The following is a 20,759-nucleotide window of genomic DNA, read 5'->3' on the forward strand; positions in this document are numbered from 1 at the left end:
AGGTTTTGAGACAGGGTCTCATGTATCCCATGCTGACCTCAAATTCCCTGTATAACAGAGGATGACCTTGAAGTGGAGATCCTCCTGCCTCCATCTTTTAAGGACTGGGACCACAGGCTTGCACCACCACCGCACCTGGTTTTAGTCAATGTTGGGGATGGAAATCAGAGTCTCATTGGTGCTAGGCAAGCACTCTACCAACCACACTACATCTCAGTGCCCACTTTGGGTTTTGTGGCCTTTCAATTTCAAGGGACACAGTGATTGATCAGTATTAATGAAAAGATTGGTAAGAATCTGGTCTATTCCCTCCTGGAGAGGTAAATATAGGAGAGAGGTACAGAGGGCACTGTGGTTATTAGAGCAGGTCATACAGGCTCTGTAGAGAGGAGGCTTGCTCTGTCCTGCTGCTGGCCATGGGAAGGGCACATTTTTCATAATGGCTTCTCTAGTGTTCCTGAGCTTAGCTTTCACCACCAGCCATACAACTCTAGCAAGTGCAATCTTATCTGCGCTTCAGATTCCAAAAGCCTATTAATGTGGTGTGCTTTGAGAGCCCAGACACAGTTAGGGACCAGAGCTCTGAATGATACTTGCATAGTTCCTGGTTGTGTCCTAGAGTAGTTTGAGGCAATTTGTGAAGTTTGGAGCTTAGGCTTAGCCCTGCTGTTTATCAGGAGCAGGACCTCCAGTAGATTGTTCAGTCCTGGGGTCAGAGACTGGCAGTGGCCTGTGTTCTGCCTACAGGACTGTTTTCTTTGGCCTGAATCTCAGAGAAAGTTCACAATGAAAGTTGGGTTTGCTCGCTGGGTGGTGGTAGCATGAACCTTTGATCCCAGCACTCGGGAGGCAAGACAGACAGATCTCTGTGAGTTTGAGGCCAGCCTGGGCTACAGAGAGACTTCCCAGACGCCAAGGTGGTTACACAGTAAAAATGCCATCTCGATAAAAAGAAGGAAAGAAAGAAATATGGGGTTTTGTGGAGCTGTGGCTGGGGGTGCCACATTCCTGTTCAGTAAGAGCCAACTCCTCACCCATCTGCTGACATGCTGCTCACCAAGGCTTGTCACACCAGTACCTTCATTGGCTTTGTTTGACTTCCCTGCCTACCTCCTGTGAAGATTGCTTGTTTGTTTATTTTGAGACAGTCTCTCTTTGTAGCACTGGCTGTCCTGGATCCTGCTCTGTAGACCAGGCTGGCCTCGAACTCAGAGATCCACCTGCCTCTGCCTCCCAAGTGGTAGGATTAAAGGTGTGCACCACCACCTCCTGGATAAGATTGCATTTGTGACTTCTGGTTGAATGTCTCTGTGCCTTGAAAACATGCTGGGTGAAAGAAGCCAGCCAGTTATAGAAGGTCAGAAGCACGGTATCTTTAGAGACAGCAGATTGTGGTTGCCAGAGTTGAGAGGGAAAAGCTAGAGAAAGGGCAGTGACAGCCAAGGGGCACAGATTTTCTTTAGAGCTTGTGGAAATGCCTTCAAGTTATTGTGGTACTAGCTGTACAACAGCCACTGGGCTGTAGACTTGCAAGTAGTTGATCGATGGCTTGTAGACTGTGTCTTGTCTTTGAAGGGAGAAGACAGTTGGTATACCGTTTCAGTGAGGGGGCACTTACCCAGTGGTCACAAGTGTTGTCACCTAAAATTGAAACCCTCTTTTCTCCCAGCCGTATCCAGTGGATGCTTGGTACGATTTTGGTTGAGGAATTGTCAGACTTTTTGTTTGTATTATGTATATGAATGTTTTCCCTGCATGTGTGCTTCTGCCTGTGCAAGCCAGCCAGAGAGGGCATCAGATTCCCTGGAACTAGAGTTACAGACAGTTGGGTGCCGTCATTTGAGTGCTGGGAATTGAACTCACGTCCTCTGGAAGAGCCTCAAGTGGCTTAACTACTGAGCTATCTCTCCAGCCCGTAGGTATTTTTTTAAACTTTTTAAAAAGATTTATTTATTATGCATACAGAAGAGGGTGCCAGATCTCATTGCAGATGGTTGTGAGCCACCATGTGGTTGCTGGGAATTGAACTCAGGACCTCTGGAAGAGCATTCAGTGCTCTTAACCTCTGAGCCATCTCTCCAGCCCCCTTAGGTATTTTTTTAACAATATGTTTATCCCTTGATAATTTCATGCATGCATATCATATTTTTTATTATCTTCACTCCCAGCTTGTTCCCTAACTCAGTCTGTGTTTTGTGAGTTAAGTCTCAGGCCTTGTCAGAAGATAACTTGGCCTGTCCTCAGAGGCACGTGTTCATTCCCATTCAGTTTTCTGGTGATGTGTGAGCAAATGGAAAACAACTTACTCCAGTACTCGATGGAGCAGATGGAGATATCCTTACCCAGATACTCTTTGGGAAATCACTGCCTGGATGTGCCTTCTGAATACATATGTCATATGGAGAACTGAGACAGAATTGGATTTGCAGGGGGGTAAAAATTTAAAAAGGCAGACCCACGTCTGGGCTGCAAGTTTCCTAACAAAGGAATGAATGTCAACTCTGGGCTTACCTTTGTATCCTCCTTAGAGCCAGAATGAGACAGGCCACTTGGTCAGCGTCTGTTGAATGGGCGTTGCTTGGGTGGTGTGTATAGAACACATTATCTCCTGGTTCTCACTTTGCCGTGGTGCGGGTGCTTGAGCACATGCAGTGCAGAATATATGATACACATTGTCTGGTATTCTTTTTTAAAGTGAAATTCTTATGATTAATTCACAAAGCTGTGTGGCCTTATGTTGCTTAGTTTCTTCAGCTGTGAACTGGATTGAAGAGTAAGTAACAGACTGGGTGGCAAGTTTTCGGTTTAAATTTGATCACCAGTTGTCTCAGTTAAGGTTATCGTTGCTGCGGTGAAACACCATGACCAAAAGCAATTGGTGGGCTTAGTTTTTGCATCACTGTCCAGCATCAAAGGAAGTCAGGACAGGAGCTCAAACAGGGGACAACCTGAAGCTGATGCACAGGCCATGGAGGGGTGCTGCTTACAGGCTTGCTCCTCATGGCTTGTTCAGCCTGCTTTGTTATAGAGCCCAGGACCACCAGCCCAGGAGTGTCCCCACCTACAATGAGTTGGTCCCTCCCCATCAGTCACTAGTTAAGGAAATGTCCTGCAGTTTCTTTGCTTACAGTTTGATCATCTGGGGCATCTTCTAAATTGAGGCTCCTCCTCTCAGATGACTGTAGCTTGTGTCAAGTTGACAGGAAACCAGCCAGCACACACGTGTAGATACATTGCCTGGCAGACAGTAAGTGCTCAGGCAGTGTTTATTTGTTTCTTATCTTCACAATAGAATATCTTGAGGATGTGCCTTGTCTGCACTTCTTGTGTGTATGGAAGAGACTTCAGGGATGTCTGCACACTGAGCAGTGGGGAGTGATGTACAGAAACGCTTCATGTCACCCGAGGGCTTGAGTCTGCACAAGAGAATCGTCACTGAATGTGTTCACTTTCCAGCTCCAGTGGCCTCGAGGGAGGAAGAAACTGTGATACAGTTGAAAGGATATACTTTGTTGATATCAAGGGTTCAAACCTTCTATGATCCTGAGAATGGACTTAATTTCCCTAGGGTAGTTCAGATCTAGAAGTTGAGCATGATAGTAGCTGCTGTCATGATAATAGCTGCCCTCTAAGGTCTACATCATAGCGTGAGTGCTCGCTGACTCATCAGTCCTTGTGTGGCCTTTGACTGTCACCACACCCTCTTTCAGAGGCTGGGGCTATCCATGCAGGCTGTAGCTGGGTAGCACAATATATGGCCCCAGGTTTTCTCTTGGCTGATAACAACCCCAAAGTATTCTACCATATATAGTTCCCTCTGCCAAAGAAATAGTCAATGTTGTTAAACCTAGTGTTGGCCAACATTGGGGCTCCTGTCTTGGGTGTCTGTCTCTGCCAGCCTCCCATACCTCCAGCCTGTTGCAAGCAGAGGCTCTGAGAAACCACTAGAGGACACAGGGCCAGTGGGGACTGCCTTGTTGAACCGTTTCCAACACTTTGTAGGGAAACCAGGCGGTAGCAGCCAGAGTATAGAACAGTAAATTCTGAGGCCTTTGTGTCATTGAAGGACCCCAGGGATTCGGGATCAGGAGAGTTTCTGGGCCAGATATTAACTTCAAAAACGAGTTCAGCCAAAGACCCCCCACCTCTGTCTCCCACGCTGTAGTTAAAAGCTGAGACAGTCCAGAGTCTTTGAAAAAGACTCGGCCGTGCCTGCTGTTGAACTTCACTTACTCTGCTTCCCTTGTGGTTGCTCTTGTTCTCTGCACTCGCCCTGTGAAGTCACAAGACCAAGGCACTGGCTGGCTGAGGGCACAGTTTTAGAGTGCAGCTGCCCCTCAGCAGGATCGCTTCAGGTCACATCCGTGTGTGTGTGTGTGTGTGTGTGTGTGTGTGTGTGTGTGTGTGTGTGTCTTTTGGGCTCTTCTCAGTGTGTGTTTGAAGATCACGGGAACAGTGTCTTTTGCTCATGCTAACTTGTGATAAGGTTAGAAGGGCTCAGCACCATTGGATGCTGTATCAATTAACCCCACAGGTCAGGTTTGCCCATGCTAGCAACATGGCAGCACAAGGTTTTGCCCATGTTTGCCCTACAGCTTGTGCCCCCATCAGCTTGGCCGGCCTTTACAGACTGACTCCACTGGCAGGTATTCACGGATTGGCCAGCTGCTGATACATAACACCGATCTGGAGACAGCTGACCCTAGAGTTGCAGAGAAGAATGAGACATTATGGAGGTAGAAGGTGACATCGATCAGTACACTTCGGACACTAAGTGCTTCTGGATGCAAAAGAGGAATGGGGTCACTGGGACTAGTTAGTACCTTAGCTGTTTGTTGTAGACCATGAGAGGGCAGGAAGCCAAAGAAGGATCCAGAGGCAGGGTGAATGAGGAGGAAGATACACCTGATTGATGGAGGAGCAAGCACCCTAGGAAGCTGGGGCTGGTGGAAGGGTGATACTGGGGAGTGGGCAGACTAGAGAGGTCACGTGGCCTGTTTTGATTGCTAAGAGTGGGCTTGACTGGTGGAACAAGACTGTCCCCAGGATAGCCCCTGTGCTGTCTAAACTAGTAATATTGATGAGAAGGTGCTAGAAAAGTTCCCCCTCCAGGAGGCACAATTGCTTGTGTACACTTATTTGCCTGGAGAAAATTATACTTAATGTAATGAGCCCTGTGCACATGGGACTTTATGCTCTTTATAATGGCCTAGGGTGACCTTTGTAGTGGCCTGGGATGACCAAATTGAGCCCTGGTAAGTCTCCCAACTGGTGTCCAACAAAGGAAGGTGTCACTGAACTCATGAATTGCCCCCACTTTGCATCCTCTCCTGTAAAACACCTGTTGTTATTGAAAGCTGTCGCTCTGGCACCAAGGGCCGCATTCCTCCCCTCCCTGCCCCCTTTCACCAGTAGGGCTGTCTGGGAGCCTGTACTGTCTTCAGAGCTGCCTTACTGCCTTTCAGATGCCTAGCGCCAACTCACAGCTGTAGATCCATCCATCCCCTGCTGGCCAAGTTCCAGGGCTCCTTGTGGCCACCAGAGGGAGGTACACTTTGCCAAGCCTTCAGGGTCTTGCACTGCTGACTAAGAGCCACCTTTCCAAACCTTGGCCTTGCTTCTGCCAAGCCAAATGCTTGCCCTCATACCTCTCAGCCAGAATCAACACCTACTCGTGCTTCAGAACTCTCCCATGCCTGCCCGCATGAGACCACAACACACTTCTCCTGGCAGACGACAGCTTTCCTCACCTCACTGTTCACTCTTCTTGATGGGTCTGTACTGTCATCCTGGAGGACTCTCATGTTTTCTCTACCCACCCCAGCATAGCATCCTTCAAAGCAGGGAGTAATGCATCTGTGCAGGGCTGTCATCTAGGAGGAGTACTCCAGGAATCTGCAAGAGGCGGGAGAGGAGCTAGTCTCAGGATGACTGTGGTAGAGAGACTGTCTCTCCTCTTGGGGCCTGGCTTGAACCTGGAGGATTCATGTCCTCACTGTGTCCTCACATTCCAGGAGCTGCCGTGGCTTGTGCCAGGCAAAAGCAGAACTCTTTGGGTTCTGGGCAGGAGTGGGAGGAAGAGCTACTCATAGCAGCTGTGGTGTATCCCCATGTGGTTCAGGACCTCTGTGGAATTTAGGAAATGGTTTTCCATCAAGAACATTTTTAAGAAATCAAGCCAAAAACAAGTCATTTGCAATTTTATGACTATGCTTTTAACTTAAGCAGTATGAAGTATTAACTTTCATCTCTTAGAGGTAAAAGGATTGCAACTGCATTGGCCGGGAATCGAACCCGGGCCTCCCGCGTGGCAGGCGAGAATTCTACCACTGAACCACCAATGCTCCAGCTGTCAGCAGCTGTGTGGCACCTCCCTTTAACCCCATTCCCGGGCCTCCTTGTGTCTGTTGAGTCACAGGCTGTGAGCCCAGTTTCTGATACTGCCACATCAGCAGCTGCAAGAAGAGCAGCTAGCTGCAGAGCAGGAGGGAGCAAAGGGTGGGCATGGGTTTGTATGAAGTAGATTTGCCTTGGGGCCTTGAGACAGGAAAGACAGCTCCACTCCCTCCTCCTCAGTAAGTGGCGAAACCCACGGAGACTGGGCGAGCCTCCCCTCTGCTGCACGGGTCCTGTTGAACTGTTGTGCCTTCCTCAGCTTTCACACTGCATTTCCTGGCGGCTGGCCCAGACCAGGGGTAGTGCTGTGGAGTCCCCTTTCAGGTGGAGGCCAGGAAGTCAGACGCCTACAACCAACTCCTACTTGTTGAAGAGCCCAGCAGCTCCCCATGGACTCCGGGCAGTAATCTGTAGTCCCAGTCACAGGCGCTTGGGCTGCTTCAGGCCTTCTGTGACTGAGGAGCCTGGCTCCTCTGGCAGAATCTCTGTGAGGAAACTGACAAGAAAGGGACCGCTCCACCACTCCAACCCACCCCACCTTTAATATAATAATAATAAATTTAAAAAAAAAAAAACTAGCTCTGCATTGGCCGGGAATCGAACCCGGGCCTCCCGCGTGGCAGGCGAGAATTCTACCACTGAACCACCAATGCTCCAGCTGTTTTGTGTGTTGTCTGTAGAGCTCTTCACAGGGCTGTTTCCAAAACTCAGGTCCACTGATGAAACACCAGGCTTCACCTGGCTGGTTTGTCCTGTTTGGGAGACTGCACGGGTTTAGTGCATGTGTTCTTTCCCAGCCTTCTTATAAGCTGTGCTTCTGGAGTCAGGACTGTGATCTGACAACTCCCACCTAAAAGCCCTTGAGCCATCGTAACCTCAGCCCCCATAATGACATGCTTTCCTTCCATACATGAGCCTCCCTTTACCATGAGCTGATGCATGCACATTGCCCATGAATCTCCTAACCTATGAGTTAAATAAACCTCTTTTCTTTATAAGTATTCTGGCTCTGGCATTTCATTATAATAGGCAATGGACTAGTATACCTAGCTTTCTTTACTTAACTAATGTCTCAAATGGGACCATTCTGTCAGCCTCCTGGACATAGGCAGTTTGTTCTGCATCTATGGTAGCACTACTCCATTTTACTACAATTTTCTGTTTGTGCTTGGATTTTGCCACTGGGCTGGAGCCAGATGAAGCTTTGTGTCCCCAGCACAAAGATCAGAGGACTCCGTGGATACATGAGTGCAAAGCTGAGCAAGAGTTCAATAAAGATAGTTTATATCTTTTAAAAAAAAAAAAAAGCATTGCATTTTTGATTCTTGGTAAGACATTAATTTACATTCTCCCAGATTCTCTCAGTGAGCTGGCCCCACTCTTCCTCCCAGCAGAAGGGAAATTGAAACCCTGGGTAGGGCGACAGTTAAGACACAGGACCCCAGTCTTCTTTGTAAAGGTCATCTCTGGAGAGCCCAGGCCGCAGGGACAGCCTGGTTTCACCTGTCCCATAGCCCCACTCTCCTCCCTCTCCAGGCTGGTGCGAGACTTCGTGGCCCAGAACAACACCATGCAAATCAAACATGTGATCCAGACCCTGTCCCAGGAGTTTGCCCTGTCCCAGCACCCCCACAGCCGGAAAGGGGGCCTCATCGGCCTGGCAGCCTGCTCTATCGCCCTGGGCAAGGTATGTTTTCTCCTGAGGAGCAAACACACCAGGAATGGACTTCATTCTGACTGAGGTGCCCAGATACCTTCCAACCCAAGCCCCAGCAGGGCTATTACAGACTTGTATTTTATCAAGACTATTCCACATATAAGACTGCCAGCAAACATGGCCTTGTGGCCTTATGGCCATGTCCCCATAGTGTGGTCCCACTTCTGGGAGGCTGGCTTGGGATGGCCTGAGCATCGCCGAGGCACCAGGCCATCAGCTCCATCAGCTGACACTGCCAGCTGCAAAGCCGGGGCCTAGCCCTTCTGACTAGTTCTCCCTCTGCTCATTTCAGGACTCGGGGCTCTACCTGAAGGAGCTGATTGAACCAGTGCTGACCTGCTTTAATGATGCAGACAGTAGGCTGCGCTACTACGCTTGTGAGGCCCTCTACAACATCGTCAAAGTGGCCCGCGGTGCTGTGCTACCACACTTCAACGTTCTGTTTGACGGTCTGAGTAAGGTAACTTCTGATGAGGCTACAAATAGCCCACCCAGCCGACCTGGCTTTCTCGGACTCTGAGAGCTCGGGACACTGCCTAGATGCAAGTGGAGCAGATCACCAGGTTGCTACAAGGGTCACATACTGTCTGAATCCAATTTTTCATAGACTTTTATCTGTATATTCTTGATGTCCCTGTCTGTCTTCACTGCACTTTGTGAAAAGTGTCAGCCTGCCTTACGCATGAACAGAAGAGCTGGAGTTTGAGAGGCAGTAACCTCCCAAAGGCAATAATGGTGACTCCACAGTACAGGCTGTCCCCTGTAAGGACAGTGATTACACTCTCCCTGGTGTGCTAAAGAATACTCTATTATAGAGCTTTAGGGTCCCTGTTGCTCTCCTCATGGCTCTCAGCTTGGTGGGGTTGCCTCCCCTCACATTGTTAGACTTGCCCTCCCCAGCCATGCATAGTGGCCCAGAAAATCTGTAACTCCTGCAGAACGAACAACATGGACATTTCTAAATGCCACCCTCACTGATGTCTCAGTGCTCTGTGAGAGAACCAAGGCTTTTAGGATGGGAATGCCCTGGGAGCAGCCAAGGGAAGCCCAGAGTCTGATCTAGCTACAGCCTGGCCTGAGAACCCCGCAGAGCTTGCAGACAGGGAAGGAGGCTGTCCCTGAGCAAATGGGGATTCCACTCTGACTGACTGACTGGCTGACTGACCCCCCACCTTTCTGGAGGCAGGTTCTGGGGAAGACACTACTTGGTGTTCTGATCTGCACCACGGCCGCAGCTCTTGGTTAGCTTTAGAGACCTGCTCCCATGTCACATGACTGAGTGCTGTCTCTGTCCTCTGTTTTGTCCTCATAGTTGGCTGCTGACCCAGACCCCAATGTGAAAAGTGGATCTGAACTCCTAGACCGACTTTTAAAGGTATTGCTGCTTTGTCCCTCTTTAATTTTAGAATCTATTCCTCTGTCTGTGTAGAGTAGTAATTCTGGCATTGAAGATGTTTTTCCTCATTTAAATTTTATATATATATATATAGTACATACATATGTCTGAAAGCTTACTGCCTGGTATGCAGTTTCCATGACAAGTATATAGAGCTGTGTCACTACCATAGTCAAAATACAGAATTGTGCCATCCCCCTAAATGAAAATCTTCTGTTTTTGTCGGCGGGGGGAGGTGGGTGTGAATCTCTCTTACTATTTCATGTGTCTAGGTGCTTTGCCTGCATGTATGTCTATGCACCACCTGTGTGTCTGATCACAGCAGAGGTAATAAGAGTGTTATATTCCCTGGAACTAGAGTTACAGCTGGTTGTGAGCTGCCATAGGGTTGCTGAGAATTCAACTCGGTCCTCGAGAAGAGCAGCCAGTGCTCTTAACTGCTGAGCCATCTCTCCAGCTGGAATCTTTGTGTTGTAATGCCTCACCCAGAGCAGTGAAGTTGAACTTCCACCCCAGTCTCCCATGACAGGATGCTGGGCTTTGCCCCAGACTTCAGAGTAGGGTTTTGCCATTCATTTAGGTCTTTTGACTTTTCTCTGCTCTCCATCCATCATCTTGTTTGGCTTTGAGCCTGTGGCATTTCCAATTCTCCAGGACCTCTCCTACCTGACTCTCAATCTGCCATTTCACTCCGTGGTTCCCTGACCCTCAAGTCAGTCCAGGGCCTGCAGCACAGCAAGCCAAGCTCTGTCTCTTCATAGCCCTTACTCCTTTGACCCACAGGACATTGTGACAGAAAGCAACAAGTTTGACCTGGTGGGCTTCATCCCCCTTTTGCGAGAGAGGATTTACTCCAACAACCAGTACGCCCGGCAGTTCATCATCTCCTGGGTAAGGTCCAGTCCTTGATAGATTTTTCTAACCACCAGGAGTCTCTGGTAGAGTCCCATGAGCTCTGACACACACAGTGTTTCCTTGGGCTAAGAGATAACACCTTGTATATCCCTAATAACTTCAGACACCTCATCACCCAAAACACTGGGTTGGACATGTTGACACATCCTTTAATCCCAGCACTTAAGAGGCAGAAACAGGCAGATCTCTGTGAATTCAAGGCCAGCCTGGTCTATAAAGCAAGTTCCTGGCCAGTTAGGATGACACAGTGAGAAGGCCTTGTCTCAAAATACAAAGCAGCAAAAGCACTTTGTCCAGTGTCATCTTCACTGCGTGTCCTGTTTGCTCCTGAAGGGATGAGAGTCTTCCCTTGTCCTAGAAAATGCCCAGGATCTCAGAAGCCCTTAGAGCTGCATCCAGCAGCTCCACCTTTGTCCTAGCTCCATCCAGCCTTCCCTATCAACCCCCTTCTCCTCTAACATCCAAATTGTCTTGGAGTCAAACTCCCAGTTCCTTGCACATTGAGCAGAAAAATGATGGCTGCCAGCACCATCCACCATAGATACGTACAGTGCCATGACACAGGCCTTTAGTCTTTTTCACTGCTGGTCCCAGTGGAAGCGAATAGGAGACAAGGCTCTGTACCTGAGCCAGCTCTCCCAACTCTCCCTCTCCCTGCCCTCCTCCTTCAGATCCTGGTTCTGGTGTCAGTGCCAGACATTAACCTGCTGGATTACCTGCCGGAGATCCTGGATGGACTTTTCCAGATCCTGGGTGACAATGGCAAAGAGATTCGGAAAATGTGAGTGGGTGGGGGGAAGGATCTAGCAGCTGCCACTCACTAGACTCCCTTTGGGTGCCCATGATCACATACATGTCCTGTATGTGACTAGGATACACCCTTTACTTCTTTCCATATCCTTCCCCATGGAGGAGTGGAGAGCTCATCTTCCCTTCTCTGCTCGGTGTCCTGACAAGTGTAGGGATGTGACCCAGAGCAGAAATGGGCTGACATGCTAGCTCATTCCTCCTTTTCTCTCTCATTGGTAGGTGTGAGGTGGTTCTTGGAGAATTCTTGAAAGAAATTAAGAAGAACCCCTCCAGTGTGAAGTTTGCTGAGATGGCCAACATCCTGGTGATCCACTGCCAGACCACAGGTGAGTGTTTGGAGGGCCTGTAGTCACTACTGCCTCCCCAGAAGCCCCGTCTCTGATAGGCAAGTTTCAGTATGTGGCAAAAGGGAGTCCAGGTGGGAGAGGCACTGTCTGTGACTCTGGGCCTGGAAGCTGTGATGATAGGTGTGGGTGAGGAAGAGATCTGGCTTCTCTTTTAACGGATACTCTTTACCTGCTCTGAAGATCTTGTAGATGTGCTTTGCCTTAGATCAAGGTAGGATGCTCAGAGGTCAGAATCGCCTTTCCCTCAGCATCTGCTGGTTATCCAACCATAGTGAAGCAATCACAGCAGCAGCTGCTTGTCACTAGCCATGGACCTACAGGTCAGCTGGGTGGTTTGCTCCAAGGCCAAGCTGGACCTAATCATGGCCCCTGAAGCCAGTTGTAGGATCTGTTGGAGCTAAGTGGTCTGGGATGGTCTCATGCACATCTGGCTCTTGACTGGCATGGGGGAGGGGCTAGCAGTCTCAGCATCCAGAGGGCTAGATGGCATCAGCAGCAGGGTTCCAAGAGAGACAGGAACCAGAGACACCATCACTACAACTACATGCTATGGCCAGAGAAGCCAGTTTTCTGGATCTAAGGCTAGGAAAATGAACTCCACTTAGAAATGAAACACAAGCCATACTGCAATGGGCATGGATTCAGAGAGGGCAGGGCCTCGGGGCTGTTTTCAAAGTCCAGCACAAGATTATTGCTCTCTTAACATATCTTGACTAACCTTTAGGAGGCAGTGATCCCAGGAAGTATTGTATTCACATAGCTAGAAGCAGTCAAGCCCCTGATTCGTCAACCTCCAGGCCTAGCCTTTGTGCATGTTAGATGAGAGGGAACTCCCCAATGCCTGTGCCAGCCCCTCCAGAAGCTACCAATTCCCTTTCCAGATGACCTGATTCAGCTTACAGCCATGTGCTGGATGCGGGAGTTCATCCAGCTGGCGGGCCGGGTAATGCTGCCCTACTCCTCTGGGATCCTGACTGCTGTCCTGCCCTGCTTGGCCTATGATGACCGCAAGAAAAGTATCCTTCACTCTGGAGAAGAGGCTGAGTTGGAGGGATCTTGAGTGGGAAGGGGTTCCCTTAGGCTCCTTCATTCCTCCAAATGGTCTAGCATCTAGGAAGCAGGCGATGGAGGTGAATGCAGATTAGGAAAGCAAGGGACACAGGACTAATGCTGGCTGTCCTCAGTCCTCACCTGCTTACTTCCAGATGCACCAAGGTTCCACCCCTCTGAGCTCGTCCTGCTGTACCTTGGGTGGGAAAGACCCCAGCGGAGCAGGGGTCACCTGTGAGAAGAAGAGTATCTCTCGAGGGTGTGTGGCAAGGACAGGACTCAGGGAGGACGGAGCCCATGACCAGGAAGACTCGTGGCCTCGGGCTTCAGGAGGTGTTTGCACGGGGAGCTCCTTACATCAGTAGACAGGCATTAAGGAGGTGGCCAATGTGTGTAACCAGAGTCTGATGAAGCTGGTCACTCCCGAGGATGACGAACCAGATGAGCCAAAGCCAGTAACACAGAGGCAGACAGAACCCAACCCTGAGGACTCCCTACCAAAGCAGGAGGGGACAGCTAGTGGTGAGTACCCTGACATCAGAGTCCTCACTTCTGCTGCTGGGCAAACAGGTCCTGGGACTAAACTCGTAGTGTCATTTACAGATGGTGACTGGTTCTGGTACCTGCCCAGTGAAGCAGGTACTTTGTTAGCTCCATCCTGCAGACTCTGACAGCTGTCCCCAGAGCCCATGCTCTTCACTCTTGTCACCTCAAAGACCATTACACATTGCCCTTGATCTCCTCCTGGGTCCAGCCCCCATTGGGTCATTGTTGGGAACATGACAGGAGCACCAAGCTGTGCAGTTAGTTGGTTTGATTCTCAGATTCTGGCCCTCCCTGCCCTAGCCATTCTCAGGGAGGAGGGGTCAGGAGGATGCTAGTTTATTAAGTACTGGAGATGTGTTTCTACTGCACAAGTCAGTGCCTTGAAACAGTCCTTTCAAAGGCTTTCTTTACATTGTTTCCTTGTTTATTTGTCAAAATAAACCACTTTTTGTGCTGGCTGGAGATGGAGCTTGCCCTCCTGCTCTTCTCTCCTGGACCTTTGTCCTCAGTGTCACTGACCGTCTCTGGAGGGATGTCCTCCTTTTCAGTGAATCATAGTGAATGGGTGCAAACCCTGTGCAGATGTCTAAGCGTGAGAGAGCCGGATCTGGAACCTACAGCTGGAGCCAAAAGAACCACCACAGTCATAGCACGCTCTCGCTCCCTCCTTGCTGGAACAGCAGACAGCCTTGCTCTGGGTCCCAGGCCCTCTGCTGCGGGTTTGGCTGGTAGAGTACCCTCGTTGGGTGTCAGGTCTCAGCTCTCTGGAGGCAGAACAGCCCAGCTGGAGCCTTGGGGCTTCACTCATAGGCTTCTCCCCTGCCAGGGGGGACTAGGGTTTGAGTATGGCCAGTTCAGCAGCCTGAGCACTTTTGACAGCTCCAGCAAAGAGAAAATTTAGGTAAGCTAGTGAAGACCTTGCCCAGGAAAAGCTCTCTTTCTAGAAGCTGGAAGTCTCAGTAGTAGTTTGTGGACTTGTGCTGGTGGGTGAGCGTTGTGTTTTGCGGTTCTTGTTCTAGAACATTTGCACAGTAGGGAGGTGACAGCGCAGCAGGGTTGCCTGCCCCGAAGATGAGCAGTGTCAGATTTGGGGCATATCTTTCACATTTTTAACGTACACATAATTAAGATGGTGTGTCAATCCCACAACTTGCTTTTTTGTGTTGGGTAGCTTTCTCTTCCTTGTTTTTGCTTGGCTTCCTTTTGGCTTCAGCTCGACATGAAAGTTAGTGTCTCAGAATCCCAGTCAGCAAGTAGAATAATGGTTGCTTGGACTGAGGGGGAAGAGGTCCTGAGACCGCCTGGGACAGATCCTGGTTTCTCTGGGAGATGGTGGAAATATTCTAGAATTGAATAGGCCAATGGTTGTACACCTTTGTGATTGTATTTAGAACCAGCCAATTATATACTTTTAAATGGCAAAGTTGTGTTAAGCAAAATTGTGTGGTGTGAATTGTATTTCATTTACTATGTATGAGTTGGTAGCTGTGCCCATCTGTCTGTTTCTGTGGCAGTGATGAGCTCCCTGGAGAGGAGCTGATCTATTCTGTGGGTCATGGCAGCAGCTAAAAAGCTCTCTGTGAGCTGGAGTGTTGGTGGTTCCATGGTAGAATTCTCTCCTGCCATGTGGGAGGCCTGGGTTTGATTCCCAGCCAATGCAGAATCTTTATCCTTTTAACTAGTTCTTCAAAGCCTTCTTCAAGTTACTGTCTGCTCGGGAGAACGTTAGCCTAAACCAGGGTACATCAGCAGCTTGGCCTGGATTTTATTACCTTACAAACAGCATTGTGAGAGATGAACAGTACACTTTCTAGTGGTTTCTAGAAAAGGGAATGTCTCACTTGACAGCCGTACATTTATTCTCAGCCGTACTCAGCTTGTAACTAATCACAGGTATTTTTCAGGATGCCCACAAGACACAGTCCTGGCAAGCCTGTCCCGTCCTGTCTCATTCATGATCTGGTCCTGCTGTTCTGACCAGGGCCGTATGGCTACCACAGGCACCTCCAGCCTGGTCTTCCTGTTTTAGTCTCTTCCATGCTCAGCTTGTGATGCAGCATGCTCCACATATTCACCACATAGCATGCTGCTCATGGCACACCTTCAGGCCATTTGTATGTGTGCATGTATTAAATAGGCATGCACAGACCCAACCCTCCAGAGTTGATTCTTCCTCCCAACCACAGAGCTCCCAGTCAGGCTAACCCCTCCTCTGTACCCTCTGCCCTAAGTCCTGTCCACCTGCAGCTTCCTGTCGGCCCTGCCATTTATGGGATATTCAGTGCAAAGTCCTTGCCCTGACTTCTGAGTCCTGCAGCACTCAATGTGCCTGGCCTGACCCCCCATCCCCACCCCTCAGAAAAATCCCGTAGTGGTCTTGGGTGTCACAGCACTGATTCTGGCATTTAAACAACCTACCTATAAGTCCTGGCTCAGCCCTCCTCACATCTTTTTCCCTTACACAGCCATTCAGCCTTTCTTCGGTCTCAGCCTCCCTAGCTTCCACACCTGGCTTTGCTGCTTAGCCTTTCCAATGCCTCGTTTCCTTACTTGTTGAGTGGGGTAACCCTTGTTGTTAGGGGTCACCTAACCTGTAGGGTGGCTGTGAGTTTCAAAACAGATTTTTGCTCATGTGACAATTGCTATTCACAACAGCTGCTGTTTTCACATAGACGCTCCTTGACTTAAATGAGGTTGCAGCCCACAAACCCAATGGCTGAAAGTATTAGAAGTCAAAAATGCATTCGAACACATTTAGAACACTTACATCAGCCTACAGTTGGCCAAAGCCATTTCTCACAAAGCCTTTTGGGAGTGTTCCATGTAGTTTTGTAAACTCTGTACTGAAGGCACAACACACATGAATGCCACCTACGCAGCATGAGGAAGTTAAGTCATAAGTCCCCCAGAACCGTTGTAAGTCAAAGCATGGTTATTTGTTCCCGTAACAAGACCCTCAGCTGGGGCTTCTGCTGTCGTATTTCTCCTCACTGGGTTCTAAATGAGGAAGTGGCAGGTGGGAAGGAACACTGTACAGAGGATCTCCGGTAGAGAGCTTGTGGCTACCCCAGTCTGCGTATAGTAAAATCCACCTGTTTGCAAAGCTGACTCTGGCAGGGTTTGTCAGCACCATCTATGGGTTCTGAAAGTACAGGCAAATCAGACCCAGGACAGCTGTAGAGCAGGGATTACAGAGACACCAGGGTAGAGTTGTAAGGGACTATAGCCAGGCCCAGGAGAGGGAGCACAGGCAACAGGCAGGCACAGCTTCCCAGAGGTCTTGAGAGAGCATGTTTGTTTCTAAGCTTCTGATCATAAAGGAAGTACATGCTCCCTGAAGAGACGGTAGAGGACAGCGCTTACTGTAGGTAGGACCATCCAGGAGTTACCACCGCCAACAAGTTGGCTTGGTTTTGGTGTTTTGTTTTCGTTTTTTTAATGTATGTATATAACACTTGTGTATTTTTTTTTATTTTGTTTTCACACACACCCAAAAAAATGGAATCATGAGAAATAGAGTGAGTTACAGTTTGAATATTTTTCTCACCAGTGATACATAATTTTCCAGGTTAGTCAGCACTAGTCTGCATTATTTTTTATTTGACATTATTTTAAAGAGTACAACTTAGTCAATTTAGTATCTTCACAAAGTAGTACAACAATACTACTATCCATTAATACTATCCAACTCCAAAACATTTCCAGTATCCCCCAGTGAGAAACTCATCCCTCCCCAGCCCTGCACTACCTCCAGCCATGCGAGTTTACCTGTTGTGAGCATTCATATAACAGTACCCAGTTAGATCTGGCTTCTTTTACTTTGCATAATATTTTTCAAGGTTCCCCATGTTGTTAGGACATATTAGTACTAAACTTCTTTTTATGGATGAACAATATCCCATTTGTTAGGGCTGTTTCTGCTACAATTTTTTAAAATCACAACATATATTGGCTTTCCCTTTTAGACCGTATTGTATAATTAGGTATATTACTACAACTAGTCTCTGGACAGGGGATTCAAATATGTCTTTTGTTTTGGGGAGTGCAATTTATAATCTTCTTATTTGTTAAGCTTTCCTTCCCTATTAATGTACTGACCTTGTATCATTACATCAGGTAGATAATGCTCTAATCTATTTAACCAATCTATCATAAATCACTTAGCTGCTTCTAATTCCATTTTAATCCTATAATCCTTGCTAAAAAGAACTTTCATGCACAAAAGTCTTATAAACATCTGCAATTATTTCCTGAGGATAAATTCAACTTCTAAGGTTTTTGATACCAAATTTGCTGCTGAATGCGAGTTTCTAATTCCACCAACATGACGAAGGCCTCTGAGGATAATTAGGGCTTTTCCTGTAAGAGAAACCAGGAGGAACAGCTTGTATCCTGGAACCTGGGATCACACAGGAAGCCTTAAGGCTGAGGATGAGAACAGGGCTAGCACCAGACACCTTGCCTTCTTGGAAGTCTAACAAGGAAGAGGTTAAATAGCCTAGCGGGTGTTTGACAGCATATATCATGAACCTTAAATGTTTAATAATCTAGCTGTAGGAATTAATGAACAGATATGTACTAAGGTTTATTTCTAGGAATGTTCTTTTTAGCTGATAAATGCTATAGAAAACTTCATAGAAAAAGAACGCTCTGGAGTCTAGGAAGGAGGTGTGATTTTAGACAGGGTCTTCCTAAAAGGCCTCAATGACCATGTGACATCTGATTCAATACCACATGAGGGAGGGAATGTGTTTCCAGTGGAGGGCGGATGACCCCAGAAGAGCACTGTCTTCTGCACTGCAGGGTGGGGGCACATGTGAGGGACCAAAAGAACTCCAGTGTTTCCTCTGGATGCTGTAGGGATCACTGCAGGTTTGAGCAGAGGGACCCGTGGCAGACCTACAGCCACTCTGTGAAACCTTCAACAGGAAGTATAGGCACCACAGCGCAGTGACACAAGCTAGGCATGATAGTCCCTGGGAGGGAGTGGCCATCACAGAGCCAAGAGATCCTTTGCAGATGGGGTCAATGTGTGGAATCGGGGAAAGGAATCTGTGCCTGGAAGCATGGAGTCACTGTCCACTGAGTAGGAGGGACAGTGAGGGGATTGTCAGGAGAAGGTGAGGAAATGTAGACTATACTGGATTGTTCTGCCTCTTAAGACGGAAACATGACCTTACCTAGGTGATCTGCACTCCCCTGGAGGTCAGATGGGGACCACTGCTATATAACTGTCTGGAGCTATGAGGCTAGGTGATCCACGCCTTGAACCTAGAATGCCTCCCACAGCATGATGTTTGAATACTTGGTTCCCAGCTGGTGGTACTATTCAGGCAGGTTATAGAACCTTTAGAAGGTGGGGCCTGGCAGGTGGAGGTGAGTCATGGGGAGGTGGACCAATGAGAGTTAAGGCCTAGCTACACGAAGGATCTCTTCCTGGTTGACCACCACAGTGACCAGCCACTTCACAGCTCATGTGCAGACAGACCGAGGCACTCTGGCCTCCATGCCTTCTCCACAACTAAAATCCCCAGAAACTGACCGAGTTCCATCCTCTCTTAGGTTGCTTCTGCCAAGTACTTTGTAACTTGCATATTTGTATAACTTTGGCAAGCAACACAGCTAATACACTGAGGAGGAATGCCAAGGGCTTGGGTGTGAGAGAGGGAAGGGGACTCAGTGGGCTGACCATACCATCATGTAGGATGGGACAAGGTAAAGGAGCCAACCGAGGAGATGGGAAGAAGGAGGAGGAGAGCAAGTGAAGGCCACAGGTAGGACCTGTGGAGAGCTGTGTGAGCTGAAAGACTGGGGGTGCTGGACCAGCATCAGCATTGGAGGACGAGGCTGGTTGAGAGCAGGTTCTGAGATGGAAGGGGAAGGAGGTGCAGTGGGGATTCAATTCCGTATAATGACCAGATGGAGCTTTAAAATCTTCAAGAAGTGCATATCTCCAGATGAAATGGGATGGTGTGAGATATGCTTCAAACTCATCCAGAGGGGGAGTGGATGGGGAGAATGGAGCTGCGAGATCAGTCAGAGGTAAGTGTTCAAGGTGAACGGGATGCCTTCTGCTACCCCACTCTTTTCTTTCACTGCTCAGTCATTTCCCTAGGTCTTCACAAACTCCTTTGATTCTCCTTGTCACCTATATGTCAGGTTTTATTATCACTGCTTGACAAATGGGGTCATCGAGGCACAGAGAAGTTAAGTAATTGTCCTAAGTCACAGTAGGTCAGAGGTGAGCATCGGGATTAGATCTCCAGACTCTACACTCAACCACTTGAGTCAGCCTCTCCCTTTGGGTCTTAATGACAAAGGCGGATGGGTCCATATGCCAGGAATGCAAGCGGCTTTTAGAGACAGGAGAAGGCAGGAAAATGGATCCTTTCTGAGAGGATCCAGAAGGGACATAGCCCTCTGGCCTGGATTAGACTGATGGCCTCTAGCACTTGTGGTGGAGACAGACATGCTCTATTTTTTCCAGCTGAAGTAAAGAACTGGGTGCAGCACCACACAGTCCCTTGCTTAAAGAGGTCGAGACAGGAGAACCCTAGCAGCCCTGCTGTTTCAGGCCAGATTGTATGGTGCAGCAAGAACCTATCTCAAAATCAAAAATTCAAGCCCCAAATAATCCAACTAACAACAGCAAAACAAAGAAAACAAAAGACAAATTCTTGCTCTCCCCTCCAGCAGCTCTTGTCACATCTCTTTGCCCTCCATTTTCAGAAAAATCATCAAACTTCAGCAAAGAAAAACGTCCCTAATGTGATCCATTATCCAGTTAGGGCTTATATTTCCCCATGGATTTGAAAGATTTTTTGTTGTTGGTTTTGGTTTTGTTTTGTTTTCCACTTTAAGTCAGGAGCAAACTACATCCAGTGCACGTGACTGGATGTCCATTATATTACCATCCGTCTTCTTTCCTTGAAATGCATGTTTTCAGAACCTGATCAGAGCTGGAAAGATGACTCCCTCTGTAGAGCATGAGGTCTAGAGGTGGATCCCCAGGACTTATGTAAAAGCTGGGGGACTTGGTAGCACACCTCAGTTCTAGGGAGTTAAAACAGGATCCCTAGAGCAACTGGCTGGCTAGACTTTTTTAATCAGCGAGCTCCAGCTTACTAGAGACCAGGAGAAGACCTGCCTAGCTACAGAAGATGAAAAGAAAGACACCTGACGTCACAAGGTTGTACACATAAGTAAACTCATATGCAGTCACACACATGTATACACACCACACATACATACATATACAAAAAAAATTATATTGGGGAAGATACTGGAGATTAGACAAATGTCCTGTTTTCCCCACAAACCACCTCCCCAGTAAGTGACTGGCCACAGCATCTGCTGGAAGAGCTCTTCAGGGCTGTGGACTATGGCTGTTGGGTCAGTCTGTCCTTCCCATCACTCCCTGCACTTCCTTCTCACCTACCTCCAGGCACAGCCTGCCTTCCTCTGCTTCTGAGACTAGAGAAGACAGGTGGCAGTGTGGCTCTCTTATTTAACACAAAAATAAAGATCCCTTTACCAGAGAGGAAGGGGGCTGTAGGCTATCTCTGGAATAGGCCAAAGACTT

General features: G+C 48.3%; 1 protein-coding gene and 2 non-coding genes across 4 annotated transcripts in view; 1 reads left to right on the top strand and 2 right to left on the bottom strand.

Moving 5' to 3' along the window:
• LOC118583547 (protein VAC14 homolog) overlaps positions 1-20,759 on the top strand; it is an 89,703-nt gene that overhangs the window by 5,959 nt on the left and 62,985 nt on the right. For both annotated transcript variants that reach the window (XM_036186952.1, XM_036186951.1), the window contains exons 2-9: positions 7,933-8,083; positions 8,406-8,573; positions 9,426-9,488; positions 10,293-10,400; positions 11,096-11,205; positions 11,454-11,560; positions 12,463-12,597; positions 13,001-13,153. In XM_036186952.1, the coding sequence (XP_036042845.1) occupies positions 7,933-8,083; positions 8,406-8,573; positions 9,426-9,488; positions 10,293-10,400; positions 11,096-11,205; positions 11,454-11,560; positions 12,463-12,597; positions 13,001-13,153 (995 nt within the window). The remainder of the gene's footprint in view (positions 1-7,932; positions 8,084-8,405; positions 8,574-9,425; positions 9,489-10,292; positions 10,401-11,095; positions 11,206-11,453; positions 11,561-12,462; positions 12,598-13,000; positions 13,154-20,759) is intronic.
• Trnag-gcc lies at positions 6,274-6,344 on the bottom strand. The gene has a single exon. It is a non-coding gene; the product is annotated as a tRNA-Gly (tRNA).
• Trnag-gcc lies at positions 6,979-7,049 on the bottom strand. The gene has a single exon. It is a non-coding gene; the product is annotated as a tRNA-Gly (tRNA).

This window comes from Onychomys torridus, chromosome 5, assembly GCF_903995425.1.
Source record: "Onychomys torridus chromosome 5, mOncTor1.1, whole genome shotgun sequence".
Lineage (NCBI taxonomy): Eukaryota > Metazoa > Chordata > Mammalia > Rodentia > Cricetidae > Onychomys > Onychomys torridus.